This window comes from Rhinolophus sinicus, chromosome 3, assembly GCF_057876585.1.
Source record: "Rhinolophus sinicus isolate RSI-liver-muscle chromosome 3, RSI-T2T, whole genome shotgun sequence".
Lineage (NCBI taxonomy): Eukaryota > Metazoa > Chordata > Mammalia > Chiroptera > Rhinolophidae > Rhinolophus > Rhinolophus sinicus.
This window is the reverse complement of record NC_142503.1, coordinates 24396100-24419000: the sequence shown is the minus strand read 5'-3', so window position 1 is coordinate 24419000 and position 22901 is coordinate 24396100. Positions and strand designations below refer to the sequence as shown.

General features: G+C 32.0%; 1 protein-coding gene across 6 annotated transcripts in view; it reads right to left on the bottom strand.

Annotated features, from left to right (window-relative positions):
- The window catches only part of NIPBL (NIPBL cohesin loading factor), a 189437-nt gene that overhangs the window by 28681 nt on the left and 137855 nt on the right, over positions 1 to 22901 (bottom strand). For all 6 annotated transcript variants that reach the window (XM_019737211.3, XM_074328993.2, XM_088796488.1 and 3 more), the window contains 16 exons: positions 22557 to 22788; positions 21617 to 21768; positions 20998 to 21078; positions 20428 to 20528; positions 18937 to 19075; positions 17306 to 17388; positions 16608 to 16740; positions 15606 to 15749; positions 13098 to 13187; positions 11824 to 12038; positions 11615 to 11717; positions 10328 to 10426; positions 10080 to 10226; positions 8052 to 8186; positions 7291 to 7389; positions 6400 to 6453 (listed from right to left, as the gene is read on the bottom strand). In XM_019737211.3, coding sequence (XP_019592770.2) covers positions 6400 to 6453; positions 7291 to 7389; positions 8052 to 8186; positions 10080 to 10226; positions 10328 to 10426; positions 11615 to 11717; positions 11824 to 12038; positions 13098 to 13187; positions 15606 to 15749; positions 16608 to 16740; positions 17306 to 17388; positions 18937 to 19075; positions 20428 to 20528; positions 20998 to 21078; positions 21617 to 21768; positions 22557 to 22788 — 2007 coding nt within the window. The remainder of the gene's footprint in view (positions 1 to 6399; positions 6454 to 7290; positions 7390 to 8051; positions 8187 to 10079; positions 10227 to 10327; positions 10427 to 11614; positions 11718 to 11823; positions 12039 to 13097; positions 13188 to 15605; positions 15750 to 16607; positions 16741 to 17305; positions 17389 to 18936; positions 19076 to 20427; positions 20529 to 20997; positions 21079 to 21616; positions 21769 to 22556; positions 22789 to 22901) is intronic.

The following is a 22901-nucleotide window of genomic DNA, read 5'->3' as shown; positions in this document are numbered from 1 at the left end:
ATTGGGGATCAGAAGTCAATATATGAATTTTGGAGAGACAAATATTTAATCCATAGCATTCTTGGAGGAATCCTCTTGAGGAAGGAGTCCTATACACTAATGAAAATTTATACTATTAACCTTCCCCAAAGGGACCTAAGGCCTTTTACCATGTGAACTGTCCACTGGGGAAAAGGCAATTATCAGGCCTTTCAGGGATTACTAGACAATGGCTCTGAACTGAAATTAATTCCAGGAGCTAATTTCACTGTGCCCCACCAATTAGAGCAGGGGATTATGGAGGTCAGGTAATCAATGGATGTACAGATCAGGTCTGTTTCACAGTGAGTCCAGTGAATGGGTTTCCAAATCCATCCAATGATTATTTTCCCAGTTCCAAATGTATAGTTGGAATAGATGCACCCAATAGATAAGAGTCCCCACCTTGGTTCTTTGATCTGTGGAGTGAGGGCTATTGAGTGGGAAAGGCCAAATGGAAGCCTTGAGGACTACTTCTACCTAGGAAAATAGTAAATCAAAAGCAACACTGAATTACTGGAGGGCTTGCCAAGATTAGTGCCACCATCCAAGACTTGAAGGATGCAGAGGTGTCGATTCCCACTACACCCACATTCACCTTGCTGATCTGGCCTGTGCAGACGACAGATGGATCTTTGCGAATGACAGTGGATTAGCATAAACTTAACCAGGTGGTGATTCCAATTGCAGCTGCTGTACCAGATGAGGTATCACTGCTTGAGCAAAAATTAATACATTCCTCTGGTACCTGGAATGCAGCTATTGATCTGGCAGATGCCTTTTTCTCCATCCCTGTCGAAGACCCACCAGAAGCAGTTTTAGTTGGCAAGGCCAGCAATACATTGCACTGCTCTACCTCAGGGGTATATTAATTCTCCAGTCTCATGTTATAATTTAGTTTGCAGGATCTTGATTACCTTTCTCTTTAACAAGATATCGCACAGGTCTATTGCATTAGTGACATTATGCTGATTGCACCTAGTGAGCAAAAAGTAGCAACTTTTCTAGACGTATTGGGAAGATGTGTGTGTCGGAGGGTAGAAAATAAATCCAACAAAAATTCAGTGGGTCTTCTACTCCAGTGAAATTCCTAGGAGCCTAGTGATTTGGGGCATGTTGAGATATCTCTTTTAAAGTGACAGAACTGGCTGTTGCATCTGGCCTCAAGAGGCATAATGCCTAGTGGGCTTCTTTGGATTTTGCAGACAACAAATTCCACATTTGAGTATATTACTCTGGCTCATTCACTGAGTGACCCAAGAAGCTGCCAGTGTTGAGTGGGGCTCTCAACAAATCCAGGCTGCTGTGCAACCTGCTCTGCAGCTTGGGCTCTATGATCCAGCAGACCCAATGGTGCTTTAATCACTGTTTGGAGACTTTGGCAGGCTCCTATCAGTGAACTGCAGCATAGGTCCTTAGGTTGTTGGAGCAACGCCCTGCCATCCTCTGAATAACTACTGTCCTTTTTAGAAAAAGCTCTTGGCCTGCTACTGGGCCTTTGGAGATACTAAACGCCCAGCCATGGGACACGACATTACCATGCAATTTGGGTTGCCTATCATGAACTGGGTGTTATCTGACTCACCAAACCATAAAGCTGGGTGTGTACAGCAGCACTCCATCATGAAAAGGGAAGTGGTATGTCTGTGATTGGGTCAGAGGAGGCCTAAGGACACTAGTAAGTTACATGAAGAAGTGGCCCAAATGCCTATGATTCCCACATCTGCTACACTGCCTTCTCTCACCTTATCTTGTACCTACGGCCTCGTGGGGAGGTCGCTATGATCAGCTGACAGAGGAGGAGAAGACTTGGGCCTGGTTTACAGAGAGGTCTGCACAATATGTAGGCACCACCTGAAAGTGGACAGTTGCAACAATATTGCCCTTTCCGGGACATCCCTGAAGGACAGTGGTGAAGGGAAATTCTCCCAATGGGCAAAACTTGGAGCAGTGAGCCTGGGTGTTCACTATGCTTGGAAGAAGAAATGACGAGGTGTGTATGTATATACTGATTTGTGGGCTATGGCCAATGATTTGGATGGATGGTCAGGGACTTAGAAGGAACAAGACTGGAAAGTTGGTGACAAGGAAATGTGGGCAAGAGTCATGTGGTTGGACATCTCTGAAAGGGCAAAAAATGTGAAGATATTTATTTTCCACATGAATGTTTATGAAAGGGAAACTTGGCAGAGGAAGATTTTAATAATCAAGTGGATAGAAAGACCCATTCTGTAGATACCTTCTATGAAGATATGACCCTCTTTTCCCAGCCACTCTGGTCATTGCCCAATGGACTCATGAACAAACAGTCCATGGTGGCAGGGATGGATTATGCATGGGCTCAGCAAACTGGACATCTACTCATCAAGGCCGACCTTGCTATGGCCACTGCTGAGGGCCCAATCTGCCAGCAGTAGAGACCAACACGGGTTCCCTGATGTGGAACCATTCCCTGTGTGATGAGCTACCTGGTAAAGGTTGATCATATTGGACCATTTCCATCACAAAAGGAGATCATTTTGTTCTTATTAGAATTGATACTTATTCTGGATAGATTTACCTTCCCTGAAAGCAATGCTTCTGCCAAAACTACCACCTGTATGCATGTGTGTATGTACACACACACAAACAAAATTTAGTCCATAGGCACAATGTGGTGCATGTGTGAATTTGAAGCTATTTCATGTAGTATTTGAAGTTTCCCTAGGAAACCACATTCCATGAATTGGTAATCAGTGATCTATAAGAAACCAACCCAACACATAAATAATACAAACGACAAACTGCTGAAATTGGATGGAATGGAATGTGTGTATATGAATTCATGTGGAAATAGAAAGTGTGCAAATTATTTTTGACTCAAAAAATTCCAATAATTCCAGCAGTCCATTACCTATATCCTTCCTAGCCTCTCTTAAAATTTATATGTAACTGCTAAGAGAGGTTATGTCTCTGTCACATGTATTTATATAAATATTTTTGAGCTTTATTTCTTATATTAAACTCTGCTAGTCTAATAACTATATCACAAAATCATAATGTCACTGGTAAACTAAACTGTTGGCAGAAACTAAAGTAGTAAAGCATAGATAGGATGAAAAAAAATTGAATGGACAACTATAGGACTAGAGAGTAAAGGTATAAAGAATATAAAACTACTACTGCTCAGAGATTGTAAATCTAGTTATCTCCTTTCTGCTTCTAACTTGCCAATAATACATAGGGATGTTATCTTACAATCTTTTCAGTAATACTAAATACTGACATTTCTGACAGCTACACTTAATTTTTAATCATTTATTGTAATTATCAGATGAAACATGGTTATACAGCCTTCTAGAAATTATAATGTCCTCTTTGGAATGGCTGACATAAATATAACTAAGGTGGTTATAAGATTCTATAATATGAAGCTAATTATCTCATTTAGAAAGAAAATGATGGTAACTATATCCTGTAAAATTCTGAAATGGAAGATGATTTATGAAGAGTCTAAGGAATTATAGTTGGGTAACATAAGCAAGCAAGCATCATGAAGGTGTTTAAAAAGGCATCTTGAACATTTTAAAAAAGCAACATACTACTACACACCACCAGAATGGGCTCAAATTAAAAAGACTGATAATACCTAGGGCTGGTGAGGATGTGGAACAAATGGAACATTGATGATGGAATGTTAAATGGTTCAGCCATTTTGGAAAATAGTTTGAAGGATTCTCACTCACCACATGACCCAGCAACGGCACTCACAGTAATTCATCCAGGAGAAATGAAAACACACATTCACACAACTTGCACACAAATACTCATAGCGGCCTTATTCATAATGGTCCAAACTGGGAACAACCCCAAAGTCCATAAGTTTGTGAATTAAAAAAGAAATCATGATACTATTGATACCACTCAGCAATAAAAATGAATATTAATATACTAGCAACATTCTGCTAATTAAAAAAAAAATAAAAAACAAAAGACTACAAGCTGCATGATTCCACTGAACTGAAATTCTACAAAAGGTACCATTATAGTGACACAAAGGAGACCAGTGGTTTCCTAGGGTCAGGGGAGAGGCTCAACTACAAAGAAACACAAGGAACCTTTTAGGGTAGTATTCTATATCTTGATTGTGCTGGAGTTTACTGTATATATTAAAATTAATCAAACTGTATATCTGAAATTAGTGAATATTTTTGCATATATATTCTGACTCAATAAAATTTGGTTATTAAAAATATCACTATGTACAGTTTCATTACTAAAAATATTGCTAAAAATAAAAAAATTAAACAGAAACAAATGGACTTAACTAAATAGTAAATTGTTGACATAGTCAAACAGAAAAATGTTATTTCAAGATAGACTTCTAATGGTATATCTTTAAGGAGTTATAGATAAAAAGAAATGCAAAAATATTTTAAGCTGTATCCAATAATCTTATTTTTAACATAGTAGGACAAAGCAAATAAAAAATCATGTTCGTTGCCTTGGGAACCAAGACTTTTGGCCTAAAGGAAAGAATAAAATCAAAGGAGACTTATAATCTTAAATTTGAATAAAAAGTGTCAATATAAATTCTTATTTTTCTCTTTCTAAAAAAAAATATGTATTTTGTAGGTCTATTCTCTAAAAAGACCCAAAGCTATGGTAACACTTACCAATGAACATCCACAGCACTGAGATTAATTCCCACCAAAGGGATTTGGGCTCTTTGGAAAAATGGCTTATTTTAGATTTGGGGCAAGAAATGTACAAGATGAGTCTGGGGCATCTTGTAGAAGCAAAAAGCAATCAGGTTACAAAAGACTAATGAGGTTATATCAAAACGATATAAGACCAACTTGAAGGGACTAACACTGGGCAAAGGGGCCAATTTGAGCTTAAAAAAGAATTATGACTGCAATAAATTAAAATACATCAAAGACATATGAATCTATTAGTTCATATTGATATTAAAAAATGAACAAACTCATTAGTCATCTTTGGAGGATGACAGGAAAACTCATTATTCTGAAAACTGACAAGTAATGGAAAAGAATCAAACACTTCCCCTGCCTTTCCTATAAAACTTATACGTCATACTAACAATCAGGATAAAATTCCTTTTTAAAGAAGAATCCCAGCTAATTAATGTGAAACAAATAATTAGGAAAAGCATCAGTATTTTACACCTTTTAAAGGAAATAATGAATCTAGGTAACGATCATTTAAAATCAATCCTTAAAGACTTAATAATATGTAGATGCACCAGACTGACAATACCTAAACTCAGAGATTACTGAAAACAGGACAAGCAATACTATGTGCCTCCTGATGTGATGCAATAATATTCAGCATCATCTACATATGAAATATTCTTGTCCCTTACTCTCAAAACTGAACTTCAGTGTTATTAAGCCTCTAGAGCTAAGAATTTACACACACACACACACACACAAATGGTGGACAGAGGAACAACTTAAATGACACCAGAAGGAAGAGATCTATGAAATCCAGAACGTGGGACATTCTACAGAAAAACACATAAGTGGTATGAAAAAAAGGAGGGGATAAGTGGTCAACTATTATAGGTTTAGACTTAAGAGCCATATCATCCAAAGGAACTGTACACCAAATACAATAATACATTTTTGAGACAATCAGGGAAATGTGAGCATGGACTAAGTATCAGATATTAGGGAATAATTTATTAATATTTATTTTAATATAGATGATGATATTCTGGGTTTTTTTAAAAAACTAATTTCTGTTAGAGACAGATACTAAAGTATTTATACTAGGTGAAATGATATAAAGTATAGGAATTGCGTTAAAAATATTACAGCACACACAAAAAAAAAGATGAGGGAGAGAGATAAAACAAGACTGAGAAAATGATGATAGTTTTTAAAGTGGGTGATGGGTACTTCTATTTGAAAACTTGTGAAATAAAAAATTCATAGGGAGATAAACATTTCCACTTATGAAATTTTAAAAGAACATGAGTTACGGTTTAATTCTGCACTACTTTAGGAAATTCTACATATTTTATAACATGTCAAATAATGTAAATATATATTTAATGCAGTCTGTTTATCTATTTATAGATCTCATGTCTATAATGTAGATTAAAGAGATAAGAAAAAAATAATGATCTGGTGGAAGGGAAGATAGAATTTCAATTACTATTTTAGAAAAGTTACTTATAACAAGTAAATAAATAATGGATTAAATACGGATATTAACTAAAACATTCAATCTAATATGTTGAAAAAAGTTTCCCTACCAAAAGGCAAATACTTAAAAAAAAAAAACTGAAAAGGTTATTTTATGTCATATAAAATCTACAAAGAACTTCTATTACATTTCATGTTATCTATTATCAGAAGTCCAAATAACACTCACATTTTGAAGGAGTTGCTCAAACCAGTCATATCCAGTATCTCTGCATGCTGCAACCTAAGGGGGAAAATACGATGAAACTATCAAAGCTGGAAATGTACTTAATCTGAATAAAATACACTTTGCTAACTTTAGCCTTAAATATATAAATGTCTCAATGTCTTCAATTAAAACATTTATTTTTAAAGTAAACTATTTTTTCAGTAAGCCAATAACTTACCAATGTTAAAATTTTTATTGTAAAAATATATCAGAATACATTCAAGAAATTAGTGTAATGTATTGAAATTAAATGTGGAATTACATTTTGAACAATAACTTGAACTACATGCTGTCAGGAAAATCCAAAAGGTCTAGAATAATAAAAATGAAAATGCTTGCTTCATATTTTCCTTCTAGATAGCAGATTTAAAGAATTCAGTGAAACAGATATATAATTGATGACATAAGATTTCTTATGTTCAAAATATGAAAAGTATCATGGGTCAAAAAAAATTATAGTTTATGTATATATTTAAACATGAAACTAATCTTAATTCATGTTTTCTGAAAAAGATAGAAATTACTATCTCATTTCAGGCTGCTATCCTTGGGCTATTGCACCTAATTCATCCACTTCTCCTTTCACTCTTAGTTTTCAATCACTGGAGGAATTTGAAGAATTTCAATATTGGTGCTTAAGTCTGTAAACGCCAAAAAGTGGGGCTATGTAGAAACACCCATTTCATCTTACTTGTATCCCTTGAGTATCTTCAGAAATATAAAGTAAGGGATGTAGTACTAAATGTCAAGGTTAACCACATACTCATTAGGGTCTCTCCCTTTGTAAAATGGAGTTCACCTCAGCTAGGTTTGCACCGGTAGGGACCAACCCCTTGTTCCAGTCCTTCTTACCACATCAGTGATGTTTAAAATTTTCCTTGTCATTGCTTCTTTGTCATTGTGTGGAGTTGGAGTAAACCAGAGTTTTTGGAATGTTTCATTTACTAATTTCTAGAAGAAAAAATTCAAACTAAGTAATTACAACAAACATGGCAAAATTCTCAATCCCAAATTCTCATTAAAGCCTAAAACAAAGCTATAAATAACTAATCAAAACACAAATTACTGGCAATTTTTGGTATGAATTTCTCAATTTTTTTCAAATCACCAATTAATTTCTCAAAATTATAATCTTTTAAAATTTGGTTAAGATTTTCAATGGATATCACTATGCCTAGCTTGGAACTTCTGCACAGTATATGCTCGAATGTTTTTGATCAAACTAAAAAATATTTTTACTACTTTTGCAGGAGAAAATATTTAAACTTTCAACAAAGTGTTAACTAATTTATGAGTATAAAACCAAGTACAAACCATGTAAAAATCAAAATAACTTTGATAAAAATTTCCAATATATAATACAATCTCTATAAAGGTATTAAATACTTTAATTGCTGAATTTGTTGGGAATAATCAGATTTTATTAATTAATGCAACATCTAGATAATAAAAATGTATCAAAGTAAGTCTTTATCTTGAATTTAAGTCTATAAATATCGTTTCATTTGTAAAGTTTTACATATATTTAAATAGACACAATTTAAATAATAATAAACATTTAAGTTATTTAAAACATTAATGAACAATAAACTTTAGTCAACATTTCATCTTACCTTAATGCCCTCTTCATCATTAACTCTGCGAATCATTTTTACACACATTTCGGTAATTTTTGGAAACGTTGGTTGTTCAATACAGATGTCTCTTAGAATCTTTATTACCCTTTTTCTGACACTAATACCAGTATCCTAAGAACAGAAAGGTATTATTAAATGTCAAAAACAATCAAGATACCAAGGTATATGAAATTTGATAAAATGAAATTAGAAAATAAATACCAACAAGCAGTATATTCACTATATATTAACATGATAAACATGGTCTATATATTTCCTTTTTATATGCTTTCTTATTGATGTTACTATAAATGAGTTATTTTATACCATCTATTTTTAAAATACGATATCCAATACATGAAAAAACATTAACTAGTTAGTACTGAACGCAATACTAGAGTATAAGCTTCCCAAAATTAAATGGATAACAAACATGAAACTTTTGGGATAGTGTCTGCTATTTAAGCAGCATATAAAACATTTTTAACAAAAATGTCTAACCTAAATCTAATCAAACCATTGCCACTATCTTATGGTTTATAGGAAATACAAGAAACAAAGGAACAAATTAAACAAAACAATGAGGAAATAACAAGACTAACCTGGTCTTTTTCAATTAGTCAATGTCAGAGGGGGAAGTGTGTAAAAAAGAGTGAGAATACTGTAAATTTTAAAACATGACCACCAAATGCAAAGTATGATCTTTCATTCGATTCTATTAAAAAAAAAAAAAAAAAGCTGGAAAAAATTTTTTTTGTCCAATTTTTGCGACAACTGAAGAATTTGAGTATGAACTGGTTATGAGATGATATTTAGGGAGTGTTAATTTGGTTGAGATAATAGTTTTTGTTTACAAGGACACTATTCCTATTTTTTGGAGCGTTAAGGTGAAATATCTATGGGAGAAATAGCAAAATGTTTGTAATTTAAAATAATTCAGCAAAAAATATAGATTAAATGTGGTGGTGGATACACGGGTGTTCATTGAACTATTTTTCTTTAATTTTACAAATTTCATAGTTTTAAAAATAAATAAAAAGCATCAAACACTTATTGTGCAAAATTATTTCCATAATGCAGTTTAGCCATTGTGAAAATAAAAATATTTTACAATATATTGCTAGCGTAGATGCTGTCAGAGTTCACTGTAGATTTGAGAATCCAGTTGGTTTTGCCTTTCACTCTTGAAAAGACTGAGAGGCACCAAAAGGGAAAAAAGAAATTCTTCCATTCTTTCTTGGTTGATATCAAGATTTTATGCTAATTGAAGCTGGTATTATAACTTTCAATCATACAGTATTTTGATACTAGGCTAAAGGTGATAAATTCTTGTCATTGTGGGAATACCTAGTCATGTGCTTAATGAATCTCTGTTGAGTTACATAAGTAGCCAATATGCCTGCAGGGTGTGGTGTGTAGATTCGACAGGTATCTTGAAATGCCAATGTTTCCTTTTATATTCTAGGAAAATGCTTCACAGCCATAGAAATCCATGATATCCAAAAACTTAAGTGTCTTAGAATAGTATCTAAGTTTGCTCTTAAGACACAAATGACTTTCTGGTTTAACTTGCTTGTCATAATTCACCTTTAAGGAAACATGCAGATACACATAAAGGATTCAAAAATATTGTCAGATACCAAACTTCTGTACTTAGCTCTCACTGAAATAATTTTTCCTGTTTATACACATACATACATATGTACATAATTACTCTATATTCTTATTTAAAATATTAAACCCATGTAGTTCCTATGATTTATTCATTGTAAACTTATATAATCAAAAGGAATAGTAACTGAAAAAAGGAATCCAATTTTCACCAATGACTTGCTTTACAGTATTGAGCAGCCCTCCTCTTGAAATATGTCCTTCTTTAGAAGGTACTATAGTTCATAACATTGGGCAAAATAAATTTATAACTGACACTTTTCTAGCTTAACATTTGAAGGAAAAATGTGATACTACCAGGAAAACAAAATTATATTCATGAATTGTATAACAAAAATGAGAAAGCAAACATACCAATATTCTTTCAATCAGCATATCATAATACTGCTCAGCAAGCTGAGGTCGACAAAGGACAAATCGACCCAGTAATTCTACTGCTGCTTCTCGGACACTAGTAGAGTTATCCATCAATCGTCCATGAACTCCTCGCTGCATATCAAGCTAAAGAAAAATAAAGACAATGTAATTTACACTAAGTAGAGCTAGTATTTTAATTTGAATAGAAAGCTCAAGAAAGAAGAATCATTTCTGCTCCTCTTTACCCTTGCTAGGATACTGGGGTCTACAGCAACAACCTCAGACAAACACTTCATGGCTTTTGTTCGAACGGCAATTGCATTTTCACCAAGAACTCGAAGGATCTGCCAAGTAAACATTGATATTTTCATAAATTGTAGAACACTTAACATTTAACAAAATATAACATGAAAAGCAAAATATGTGAAAATAAACATAATTTACCTCCCTTTTTTATATACATGAGCAAAAGACATATTGTCTTACTGATCAAAAGTTTTAACCTAAAGTTAAGTGAGGCAGGCATTCTATACTTTAGGGCCTTTATCCTGGCATTCTCAATTAAACCAGGTTTTTATTGCTATGCTTCATTTGCAAGGACTTGTAGCTTCACTAAAACCTTGTTATGTATAATTTTAATTAAGGATATTTACTATCATTTAAATAACATTTGGTAACTGAATAATTTGTTTTTATAACATCAATCACTCTACTTACAAGGTGTGATCAAACAATAGGTTAATGTTTAAATAAAAAAAAAAATTAAAGTAAAAGACACATTGCCATTAATCCCCTTTAAGACTCTCCATCGGAAAAAAAAAAAACAACACTCTCCATCGCTTTGAACATACTTAGCCCATCATTCTTGTCACTTTCTGAAGCAATTCTGGAAGTCCTCTTTTGTGTCTTTACTTAATCTTCCATCATGACAACGCTCCATGTCACACATAGCTTCTGGTATGTGGCATTTTCTGACAAATAAAAACATTTCGGTGCATCCTCATCCACCTTATTCACTGGATCTGGCACCGTGAGACTTCCAGCTCTTCCCCAAAGTCAAAATGATCATAAAAAGTAAACATTTTGAATGGATTCAGGACATCAAAACTAGACACGACAGCAAAACTAGACACTCACGAAAAAGGACTTCAGAACTGCTTCAGAAAGTGGCAAGAACGATGGGATAAGTGTGTTCAAAGCGAAGAGGAGTATTTTGAGGAGGTTTAATGGCAATGTGTCTTTTACTGTAATACATTTTTTTAAATTTAAACATTTACCGTATTTTGTGATCACACCTCGTACACCATAAGTGTTATACTCATACCGTCATGTATCCATTTATCTGTGAAACAAGAATCAATATGTAAAAGGCATGCAGAACAAAGGCATTTTAACAATATGGAACATAGAAACAAATGGTACTTTCACGATCTTTTAAAATATCTATTTTCAACAATGAACAGACATCAAACACTACTCCACAAATATCAAGAATCAGAAATGTCTGTATAAGGGATTCTGGTCCAGTTTACCTGTGTCAAATAAATATCAAAGCTCTGGGCAAACGGCCTCATAGAGGCCAAGTATCGAACAATCAAACAAGCATCCTCATAGTCCACAGTATCGGAGTTCATCCTGCAACAAAACGTCATTAAATTTTTATATATTTTTTTGTAAAGCACATAAATAGATTTCAAAGAGATAACTGAAAAAGTAAAGATGTGTTCTCCCTGGGTCTTACTTTAATGTGCTGAACTGAGAAGGCATGGTTTTAATAATGCTTCTAAGAAACTTTTTCCGGTTTTCAGCTCGATGCATAATTTGACCAGTTGTCTCAATTTCCTTTGCGTGATGTGTTCCTTCAGATGATTCCTCATCTTTTTGTGATTTCATTGCTTTTTCTGTTTCCAGAGTTGTGTCACGGAACCATTGGGCTATATAGAATTTACGAGAAAACTGGAAAGAAATTAGTGAAGATTGAGTTTGATGAAATTAGTAACAATTTCCAACTCATTACTCTTGATAAAATTAACTCATTACTCTTGATAAAATTAAACCAGTTACAAATATTAAGGTTTACTTTAAAACAACTTCCATCGGATAAAGACAGATTTTCAGAAAGCTGGAACATTTACAATATCCGAATGATAGAAAACTTATTATTTTACTTTGTCCCATTAAAATGATGTCAAAAGATAATTTCATAAACACAACTCTATTAAATCTAGAATATCACTACTATTAAGGTCAGTATTACATGATTCAGTAAAACTTAGATGATGGGTCAACTAGAAAAGTTTAGAACAAATGGATAAAATGCTGAAGGTAGAAGACTAGTTATTTTCAAAATCTCACTTTATTTTTTCAAGAACTACACAGCCAATTATTGAAATATTTTAATGCTGAGTCATATCTATAATCTATTCCTTTCAATAGATTGAAAACATGCAGTAGTTGGCTGAATAGCTTAGTTATCTCCAATCTCCTTAGATAGCATTTCCCGTCAGTTAAAAATTAATAAGTACCCTAAAATATGCACTGTTCCCTAATATAGTTTATAAATTTTACATATGAACCTATTATACTAATACTTCAAAAATATATAATATACAAAAAAATAGAATTAAGGATTATATTAAAAATAATTATTCATATAAAACTCTAACAGTTTTTTTTATATGCTAATTGATCATATCATGTACCACTTGGGCCATGCCCATTGTGAGGACCAATGATCTAGCCTAGTCTTAAAGATAACCTATGGAAAGATTTCCAAGTATTTCCCATGTCACGGTATTTAAGTATATTGTAATATCTGTACCAGAATTCCATATAGACAAATCAATCCATAACCATTTTTTTCTGTTTAGATTATCAAGTATCCCTGTTTCAAAGATCAATATTGTAAACAAATTTCCTCTTTATGACATGTCCCAATCTTCTTTCATACCCAATTTGAATAAACATGTGTTATCTCAAAAAAAAAACAAAAAAAAAAGAAGAAATGAATCCTACCACTAGTGAGGGATCAGTCTCAGTGTTTTCATCCAAGTAATCAAGCAATGCTTTTTGCAATTGTTGGATTTCATCTTCACCTCCTGAAACCTACAAAAATGAACCAAATAAGAACAAAAAATTAATAAATTATACAGCTGTAAACACAAATCTGAGCAAAAAAAACATAAATGATAAAAATGAAAATATAACTAAAATAGGGAGAAACAGAAGAATACTATTTTTGAAAAATATATTGATAGCTGAGGTTGGCTTTTATTTTTATGAACTACATGTCATCTTTGAAGGAGCTTGTAAGTAGCTAACATAAAAATTATCAGAACAATATGCTAAATCTTCAGAGGTAAAAAGGTCCTAGTACTGGTTTTCTGTTGGAAAAAAAGAGACAAATCCAAATTTAATCTAGTAAATGGAAACTGTTATTACGTGTTATAGGTTTCTTTGGGGTATTATTTAAAAAGAACATTCTGGAATGCAAATATTTGTATTTATAATATAAAAATAGTACTTTATTTCATGAAGGATATTAAATATAGAGTGGGTGAGCTGTTTCACTGGATGTAGAAACAGAAGGGGACTGAATGTTTAGGTCTTGTCAAGAACAACACAGAGCAGAAATTAACTCTGAGTTGACACTCATGTTTATAGCTTATACTCTAGCTTTGCCACAAGAAATGCCAAGTATATCTAAGTAGAAAACAAAGATTAGAATAACCCACGTTCTAGGAGAGTGGTGAGATGGATACATTCAGAAATTGATCATAGCACTGTAAACTAGGTCACTGTAAACTTCCAAAAGCAATTTGGAAATATGTCGAGGGCCATAAAAATATTTACAAATGACCCTTACCCTCTAGTTTTACAGTGTACTATCTACATGGCCATATAGATAAACAAGAGGTTGTAGGTCACTCTAAGAAATAACAAAAGACATCTAGCACCTAGATCTTGGTTTCTACCGTGTTTCCCTGAAAATAAGACCAAGCCGGACAATCAGCTCTAATGCGTCTTTTGGAGCAAAAATTAATATAAGACCTAGTCTTATATTACACTATATTATATAAGACCTGATTTTATATTATAGTAAAATAAGACCTGGTCTTATATTAATTTTTGCTCCAAAAGACGCATTAGAGCTGATTGGCCGGCTAGGTCTTATTTTCGGGGACACATGGTAAATTACCATTTTCCAGTTAAAAGGAACCAGCTGTTTTTAGAGAAATGGCTGATTCCAGGGCTGAGGCAAGGACAGTAAAAGATGAGCCTGAAACATCTTATTGTGCTACAAAGTAAGAAAGTCCTCAAAGAAAGCTAGGAACATATCAAAAAAACAAAATAAAAGCCAATTCAATGCAGGACTCACTGGTCAAATCGGGGAGACCCTGAGCATTAAAATAATGACAGCACAAATTATAACCTATTAAAAATAGAAATAGTAGTATCACATTAATGGTGCTGTCTTGCTTTTGATAGTTGTACTGTGGATATTTAAGTGAGAGTTCTTGTTTGTAGAAAACGTATAACAAACAGTGGTTCTCAAACTTCAGTATTCATTTGTATGTTAAACTACAGATTGCTGGTTCCCACACACAAAGGTTCTGATTCAGTAGAATTCACATTTTAACACGTTCCTAGGTAATGTTAATATTGGTGCTACCAGTCTAGGGAATTACACTTTGCACTTCTGTGGTAATGGGGACATCATGTTTACTCAAACAGGAAAAAAAATGCATATACAGATATACATGAAAGTATATTTTGAAAAAGAATGATAAAGCAACTGAAAATTTTCAACAATTAAGGAATTTGGGTGAAAGGTTTGTGGGAGCTCCTTGTACTGGTTTGATAACTTTTCTGTAAATTTAAAATTATTTCAAAATACAAGTGCAATAAAAAAAAATTAGACGTATTTCTAATTGCCAGCATAAGTAAGGTTATGGACATTAAAAAAAGCAGAAAAGATGAAAGCAGTGTATATGCTAGGGTTAGAGATCATTTACCTACCAATTTTCTTACCTAACTTTTAGTATTACTATCACCTGATTCATATTTTTTTAAAAAGTGCAGCAACAAAACACTTTCTCCCCTAAACATTAAAGCCCCCAATATAATAAAATGAAAAGAAGCCCTCCTTACCTTTCCCCATCGAAAAAGATACACAACATTCAAAGGTACAAAACAATTTAACTGGGTGTGAAAAATCATCACCTTAGTAAAGATTTTAATAAAACTTATGTTAAACCAAACAGAAAACAGCACCATAAACTCCTAACTTCAGAGTTGTAAAAAGAAAGCAAACTAAGGATTTATGTAAATCATTTAAATGTTCCCGTTGGACATTATAATTTACCCCAAGGTATTAACAGTCTCAGGTGGGGCTTCTGAAAAGCCCACTTTTAGAAGTACAGATCTTATTTGAATCTACAAAATGAAATGCAAGACTGACATAATACCTAAAGAAAGTACTTTACAATTTATCTCCATAATTTTAACCCTTTATCTCAATACCTGCTTTAAAATTCGTTCTATAGACCCTTGATCCATTTTGCTTGTAACGGCATCTTTTCTCAGTCGTGCAGCAACAGTTCCAAGGTAATCAAGAGATGCCACCCTTAAGGCCATTTCTGTTGACTTGTTACTGAACTGATGAACCTACACATCAAAATAAAGCAAATTTTGGTTTAGTGTAATCAATTTATAATAATATTATTTTAATACCAATTTATCATATAAATTCCAAATCTATATTGTATTATCTGAAATGTAAATTTTTTTCCTTGTGATATTATTCCATAAAAAGTGACTGCCTTTTCAGTTTGTGGAATCTGAACATATTCATTTCAGAAAAATTACACATTAAATCTCCCTAAGAACACAGTCACTTTCTTTAAATGTAGGCTCAACTGTTTAATTTGTAAAAAAATGGGATACTACTAAGAATTTCTTACGCTGGAATTCTCATGCCTATGAAACATTATCTTGGTTCCAGAATAGTATTATATATTTTCTAGCTCACAGAAAGTAAGGTCCCAACAGTTTTGTAACAATTTGTATTGCACAAGTCAAAATGTAGCTTTAAAAACAACACAAATCACAATATTTCTTTGTATTTCTCTACTGTATTACATGATGACCAAAAAGTGTCATGTTTTTAGAAATACTCTTTAAAGATGACAAAGAGTTCACATTAATTAATTTCATGCTTTGAAATGAATTAACTACAATAACTTATACTCAGTGTTGAGATGCTTTTAACAATATAAGACTTCCAAACCAAAAATGTTTTTAAAGCAGTTATCTTACGTAATGAAATGAAAGCACCAAAAGTCACATTTTAGTTTTCTACAAGGTACTGACAATATTGTGTACAATTATGAACATGCAAAAATAGAGATGCAATGGTCATATTTCCTTACACATTTTTAAAGAATTCATCATCTGTGAATCAGAGTACATCCTCATTATGTTGTCTTCTAGTAATCTAATAATCTTTAAATGCTATACTCTTACCAACAGTCTCCCTAACAAACTAAGGAGTAGTTCGGCAGCTGGCCACTCAGGCTTATTGACTGTTGAAAGAAGGTCTTGAACAAAATTTTCAAATAGTGGTCTGTAATCTTCTTCACCTTGCTTACTACCACATCTGTTCAAAGATAAATAATGAAAAGGCTGTGAATTTAGGTGACATGCCCACCAATATGACTAAAATTTTGCTAAGAAAGTTTTCTCTTCTCTATATCTAATAACAAGGTATTAAGTGAGTACATGAAATAAAATACGGATTTAAATAAATTATTTCTAAAACTTAATTTTTCCCATTTACTGAGAAATATTAATATTACTTTCTGGTAAGTAGAATACATTTTTTAAAATGAGCACTGTTTTTATCTCTCTGAGATTACCATAAATTTTTATGAAGGCTGAGTAACCTCTCTCCACAAACTTTCTATTCAATTAGAATGCACCAAAATTTACTGAAGAAAAATTACAGAATTTCAATCTAGTACTTTAACTTTTGGAGTCCAATCTATAAGCAAGTTCACAAAATTTTAGATTTTTAATATTCAATTACCTCATTTTAAAGATCTGGAAATCAAGGGCCAAGGAAATATATTCAAGATTCAGATTGTGGCAGAAAATTGGATAAATCTTTAACTTAAAGTATTCTCTATACTGGGGAAAATAAAAATCAGACTATGTTTACTCACTTTTTAAGGAAGATTGAAAGGAAGTTTTGGGCTGTTCGCATGGCTGTTTCATAAGAGTTGGTAATGACAACATCTTGGTCAACCTTGATTGAGAAAAATGAATTTATACAGATATAAGAAATAGCCAGAAAACAAAATAATTAAGTTGCTAATACTATGTTATTACTGAATAAAGGTAATACATTTAAATACTGAACTGTTTAATTATTTTATATATAAAGAGAAAAGGCTACAATTAGTATACTAAACATATTTCAATACTTTATAAAAACAACTAAATAAAAACGAGAGATCATATTAATTTATTAAAATACGTAAGAATGATAAATGTGGTTAACAAATGCAGTATAAATAGTTGTTTATCATGATCTAGGTCAGAACAAGAAATTGGTTGAAAATACAAAAACAATTTAAAAAAGAAACTACAAACTCAAAGTTTATGAAACACTGGAATATAATACAAAAGAAAATTTAAGTGCTTCATTAGAAATTTAAAGGCAAGGATATACATAGTCAATTCAAAGTTGTGGAAACCCAAAAGGTGAATATATGAAAAACCTCACTAGTAACAAGAAAAATGCAAAACAAAACATGGTATCATTTAATGGTGACCAGATTAGGTAAAATAAAAGAGTAAGAACATAAATTAGAACATCAATTTGTTGAGCAAACTGACAAGTTCCAGTAAAGTTGTATGTATACTATGATTTAATATTTTACTTCTAAATATATCTAGAGAAACTCTTGCTTTAATTTATGATATAGTTATATGATGCATTTAATCCAACTCAAAAAGAATCTGGTGTTTAGTTTTATCTACTGAACCAATGTTGAGTGAAAAAATTAGCTGTAAATATGTCACTATAACATTTATGTAACTTAAAAAACAATTCTGTATCAAATTTATGTAGGTAAATAAATAAATGAAAGGAGTAAACATTCTCATGATACTAGTCACCAATAGTAATGAAGGGAAGATTGGAGAAAGAACAACGGGATTAGGATGGGGGAGAAACAACAGGGATCTCAACTTTTTCGATATGCATTTTTTACTTAATTATGTATTATTACAAACAACACGTATATATCTGGATGTAACAGAATAAAGAAATAAAATTATTCGTGTTTCTTTTGAACTTTTTGAAAGTAATACTACACTATAAAACTTGGAAAAATTGTAAGCGTTGGTAGGTAAAAACTACAAAACCAAATCTTAGCTACGAATTACTCAAAAGTGAGGGCATCAGTTCATCTGCTGCATGAATTAATTATATTACAATTATATGTTATGCATTAATGCAGGTACTACATGTTATAATATTCACTTTCACATTCTATACCTCACTTGAGTCTTACAACTTGGTATGGTAGACTTGTTAGGTACTATTGTTCCCATTTCACAGCTAAAGAAACAAACTCAGATTTAAATTCGTATGTTTCATGACAGGTAGATATTAACAGGCAGAACCAGAACTCAAGTCTCCTAAAGCCTAGTCTAGTGCTCTACAAGGATCCTAAAGATTACCCATGAAGCCCTGAATAAGAACTTCAGTTTTATCAGAATGGCAGAGGATATATGTGCTTCTTCCTATAAAAATATATAGTTATAAAACTTACAAAAGACTCCTTACCTTTTTATTTGAGTCCTCTTCTGAATTAGAGTCCTTCTCTGATGATGGTAAGTGTACTACACACTGGATTAATTGTAAAACCAGTGCTGTGACCATCTGAATATACATAGGCTCTCCATCCATATCACTACTATTTAACCTTTAATGGAGAAGAAAATATTTAAACCATACAGAGCATGAAGTGAATTTCATTTTTCATGTTATCTATCATCTGCAAGTTTCGAGATGCTTTCTTTATCAATATTTCTAGGCATAATTTTTATTTAGTACTTATATAGCACCATGTCTAATTATTTTTGTAAATTAGAAAACAATCAACCATGCCCTATGCATACTTAGATAATTAAAAGTCAAAAATGCAATATTTAATATAAATTTCTATACTCTATATACACTGCAGAAAAAAATTTATATTGAATAATATGTTTCTCAAAATGATTTTTTAAATGAGAAAAGTTTTCAAGAGTTCCAAATGCCCATGCATTCTGGTGTTTTCTTATTAGAATCTGCTAGTCAGTTCTTGATTATCTGCGCTAGATCAATGAGATAGAATATAAAAAAACCAAATTCTAAACTTTTTGTTCTAAAGATATTATAAAAACACAAGAATTCTTTTATATGCTGGTAGTTTTAATTCAGGCTTACTAGAAAACAGATGTTTATCAATATACAATCAGTCCCAAAAATTAAGATAAAAACAATTATTTTACAGAAGACAGTCTTGAAAGCAATCTAATTCTACATACCAGACTAACATATTCAATCACTCAGGAATATTATAATTATAATTATGATAATGATGATGATTACCTATGAAAACAAAGACAATAATGCTGACCACAGCAGTGGACAATATTCTTTACTCGGTGATTAGTGATTTCAGAGCATTTAATCTTCATGTCTACTCTCTATACTGCTGTTAGAGTCCTCTTTCAGCTCTCTTTTAAAAAGTAGTATTTAATGACTTCCTACTGTATAAAGCATTAAGTCCAAGTTCCTTAGTATGGCTTATAAAGTGCTTGAACTGCCTCTGACTCTTTTTCAAGCCAATTTCATATTGCTCTACTCATAAACCAGTGGTTCTTAACGAGGGATGATTTAGCTCCTCAGGAGACATTTGTCAGTGTCTGGCGAAAATTTTTGCTGTCATCCATCGAGGGAAGGGTGTTGCTTTTGGCATCTGATAGGCAGATATCAGGGATGCTGCTAAGCATGTTATAATGTACAGGACAACCCAGGCCAAAAATGTCAATAGCACTAAGACCGAAAAATCCTGCCTCAGACGGTTACACTTGAGAATCACTGGACTTCAAGTCTCCTAAATGTGTACTGTTATTTCACCCATCTAAGCTATTCCTCATGCTGTTCTAACTGAATTTCCCTCTTTTATTTGATCATTAAAATAAAAAGTTAGACAGAAATGATGAATAAATATGTAATGGCTACCATACAATGGAGTTCTTCATTGTACTTGGCCTTTGCTATAATTACCTGAAGTTCCTTAAACTCCTCTTGCTTGTTGGTAATCTTGCAAGTGAAGTAAAAATTTCTTCCAAAATTAACTGCCTATGCTTTTCATACCTTGAGAATACCTGTTTAATAATTATAAGATTCCAAAATAAGTTACAATTATTTGAAAACAAAATAAAATACTATAACATGTGATAAAAATCTGCCATTTAGAATGAAAATGTTTTCAACATCTTCAATAGCAATGACTGAGGTAATTTACTCAATTTTTCTATCATTAATTATAATATTCTTATAGGAGTCAGAGTATACTAATTTCATTTAAAGGAGTATGATATCTTGGGTATGGAAAGTAAGACGAGATTCAAATTTTAAACAACTCTGATTTTACTGTAAATACAGAATTACTAATTGAAATAGTTTAAATATTTAGAAAAGTTTAAAAATCTAAGGCACACTAAAATAGTCCTTATGTTGGAATAACTCTATGGGAAACAAGAGTCTACATTAATTTTTGCAGGTTTGGATTTAACGTTTATCAATATTATTTTTCTGGAGAGATAACTAAAAATATAAATTGATTATACTTACTGCAGTGACTAACTTAATGGCACACAACTGTAGTTCACTGACATTTTCTACAAAAAATGGTGTTATTCCCATTGATGATACCTGCATACACACACAAAAAGAAAAATTAGTACACATCTCTAGCTGATTTCAGTAAAATTCCACCTTACGAAATTCTAAAACATTCACAGGGCATTTACTTTTCTCTCAACAATCGGTATCTAGTTCTTTCTCTTCTCTCTTTCATCCTCAAGCACATTAGCACGTATCTTCCTTCATAGCTGCCATTTCTCAAATCTCTACCTTTTGGATTAATAAATGCCAAGGAATACATATTGAAAAAAAAAATTCTGCCATTCTGGATGAAAATATCTAAACATATTTTAAAAGAAAAGATAATTTATCTTTCAAAGAATCTGGAGTCTGGAATTTATACTACATTCATTCACCTGTCTTATGCACAAAATGTTTCTTTTTAAAATTTCACTGGCATTTATTTCTTCAATTTAGATATGAATGGAAAAAATAACACAGTGCTGGTATGATTATTGAGTATGCAAGGCTATATTGAACTCAATCAGACCTTTATTCTTAAATCACTAGTCTACAAATATACAAAAGGTTTAAAAAAAGAACTTACCTGAAGAATTGTTGTGTCTGTAAGAAGTTGTATCTCTAGCAATTCTGATAAGCTGCTAACAATGTCACAAACTTTATTATAAAGCATTACTATTACTCTCTGCTTATGGGTGGAACATTTTGCCCGTTTTGCCTTTGAACTTAATAAGCCTCCTAAAATGAAAAAAGTATAAACTTTTAATAATTTTTAATAAACAGTAATAAAACTGTCTTCTAAATTAAGAGAACACACTTTTTTATTTCTACATAAAAATACAACCTGGTAAATAAAGCTGGTTATTTATTAAGAGAGAAAATTATTCTCTAGGCATATTTAGTCAGAAAGGAAATATTCTTATAACAGATAATGTATGGCACATTTAAGTGGCTCTTAAATTCATATATCTAAAATTTCACTTCATCTTTATTGCTATTTTTTTTAATTGGAGCAGGATAGTTAGATTACATTAACCTTAAATTTATTTGCAATTATTAAACAATCGGTAACTAAACATAGATGATTCATGAATCAATTTTGTCCTCCTCTCTTCTACCATGTACATGTTAAATATTTCATGGCTCATTTATAAAGGTTAGGAATAAGAAAAAGAATATATATTCTGAATGAATCCATTTTGTAGGTAACTAATATTTTGGGTAAAGTTAATGGGAAGTGATAAATATAACCAGAAATTAATATTATCTGGGATTTTCTCTGAACAGTAGAAATTACTTTATTATACGTTAATAGGTGCTAAAGAAATAAATGAACAAGTCTGGGTTAACTAAAAGTTCTATATTCTAGTCAAATCAAAGCCAGTGTTTTTAACAATCTATGTAATTTAATAATTTTGATGCCATTTTAAATCACTGCATTCTGAGACATCCAACATGGTAAAATTATGTAATAGGTAGTTTTGACATTACACTCAAAAAGTATCAATACAAAAGGACAAACCAACCTCCATGAGGATCTAATCTGTAAACAGGATCATACTGAGGATAAAGTGTATTCTGCAAATGAAATTTAGTGTACTGTATAACTCTTTCGATTACATCCTCAATATATACAGCTTTTGGCATGTTTGGGGATGTCATAATGTTGATAGTTGTAAGACAGGCATCTGCTGATTTTGTAACTCTCTCCATAATAAGGTCTCTCCATAACCTTTCTTCTTCTTCAGTATCATTATTCTAAAAAATAGCACATTGTTAATGAAGTGGAAACATATTTATAGATTAAAATATAAAAAAATAAATTGTATTGGATTTTCACGGGTAGAAAACATGGTAAGAGTTCTAATGTG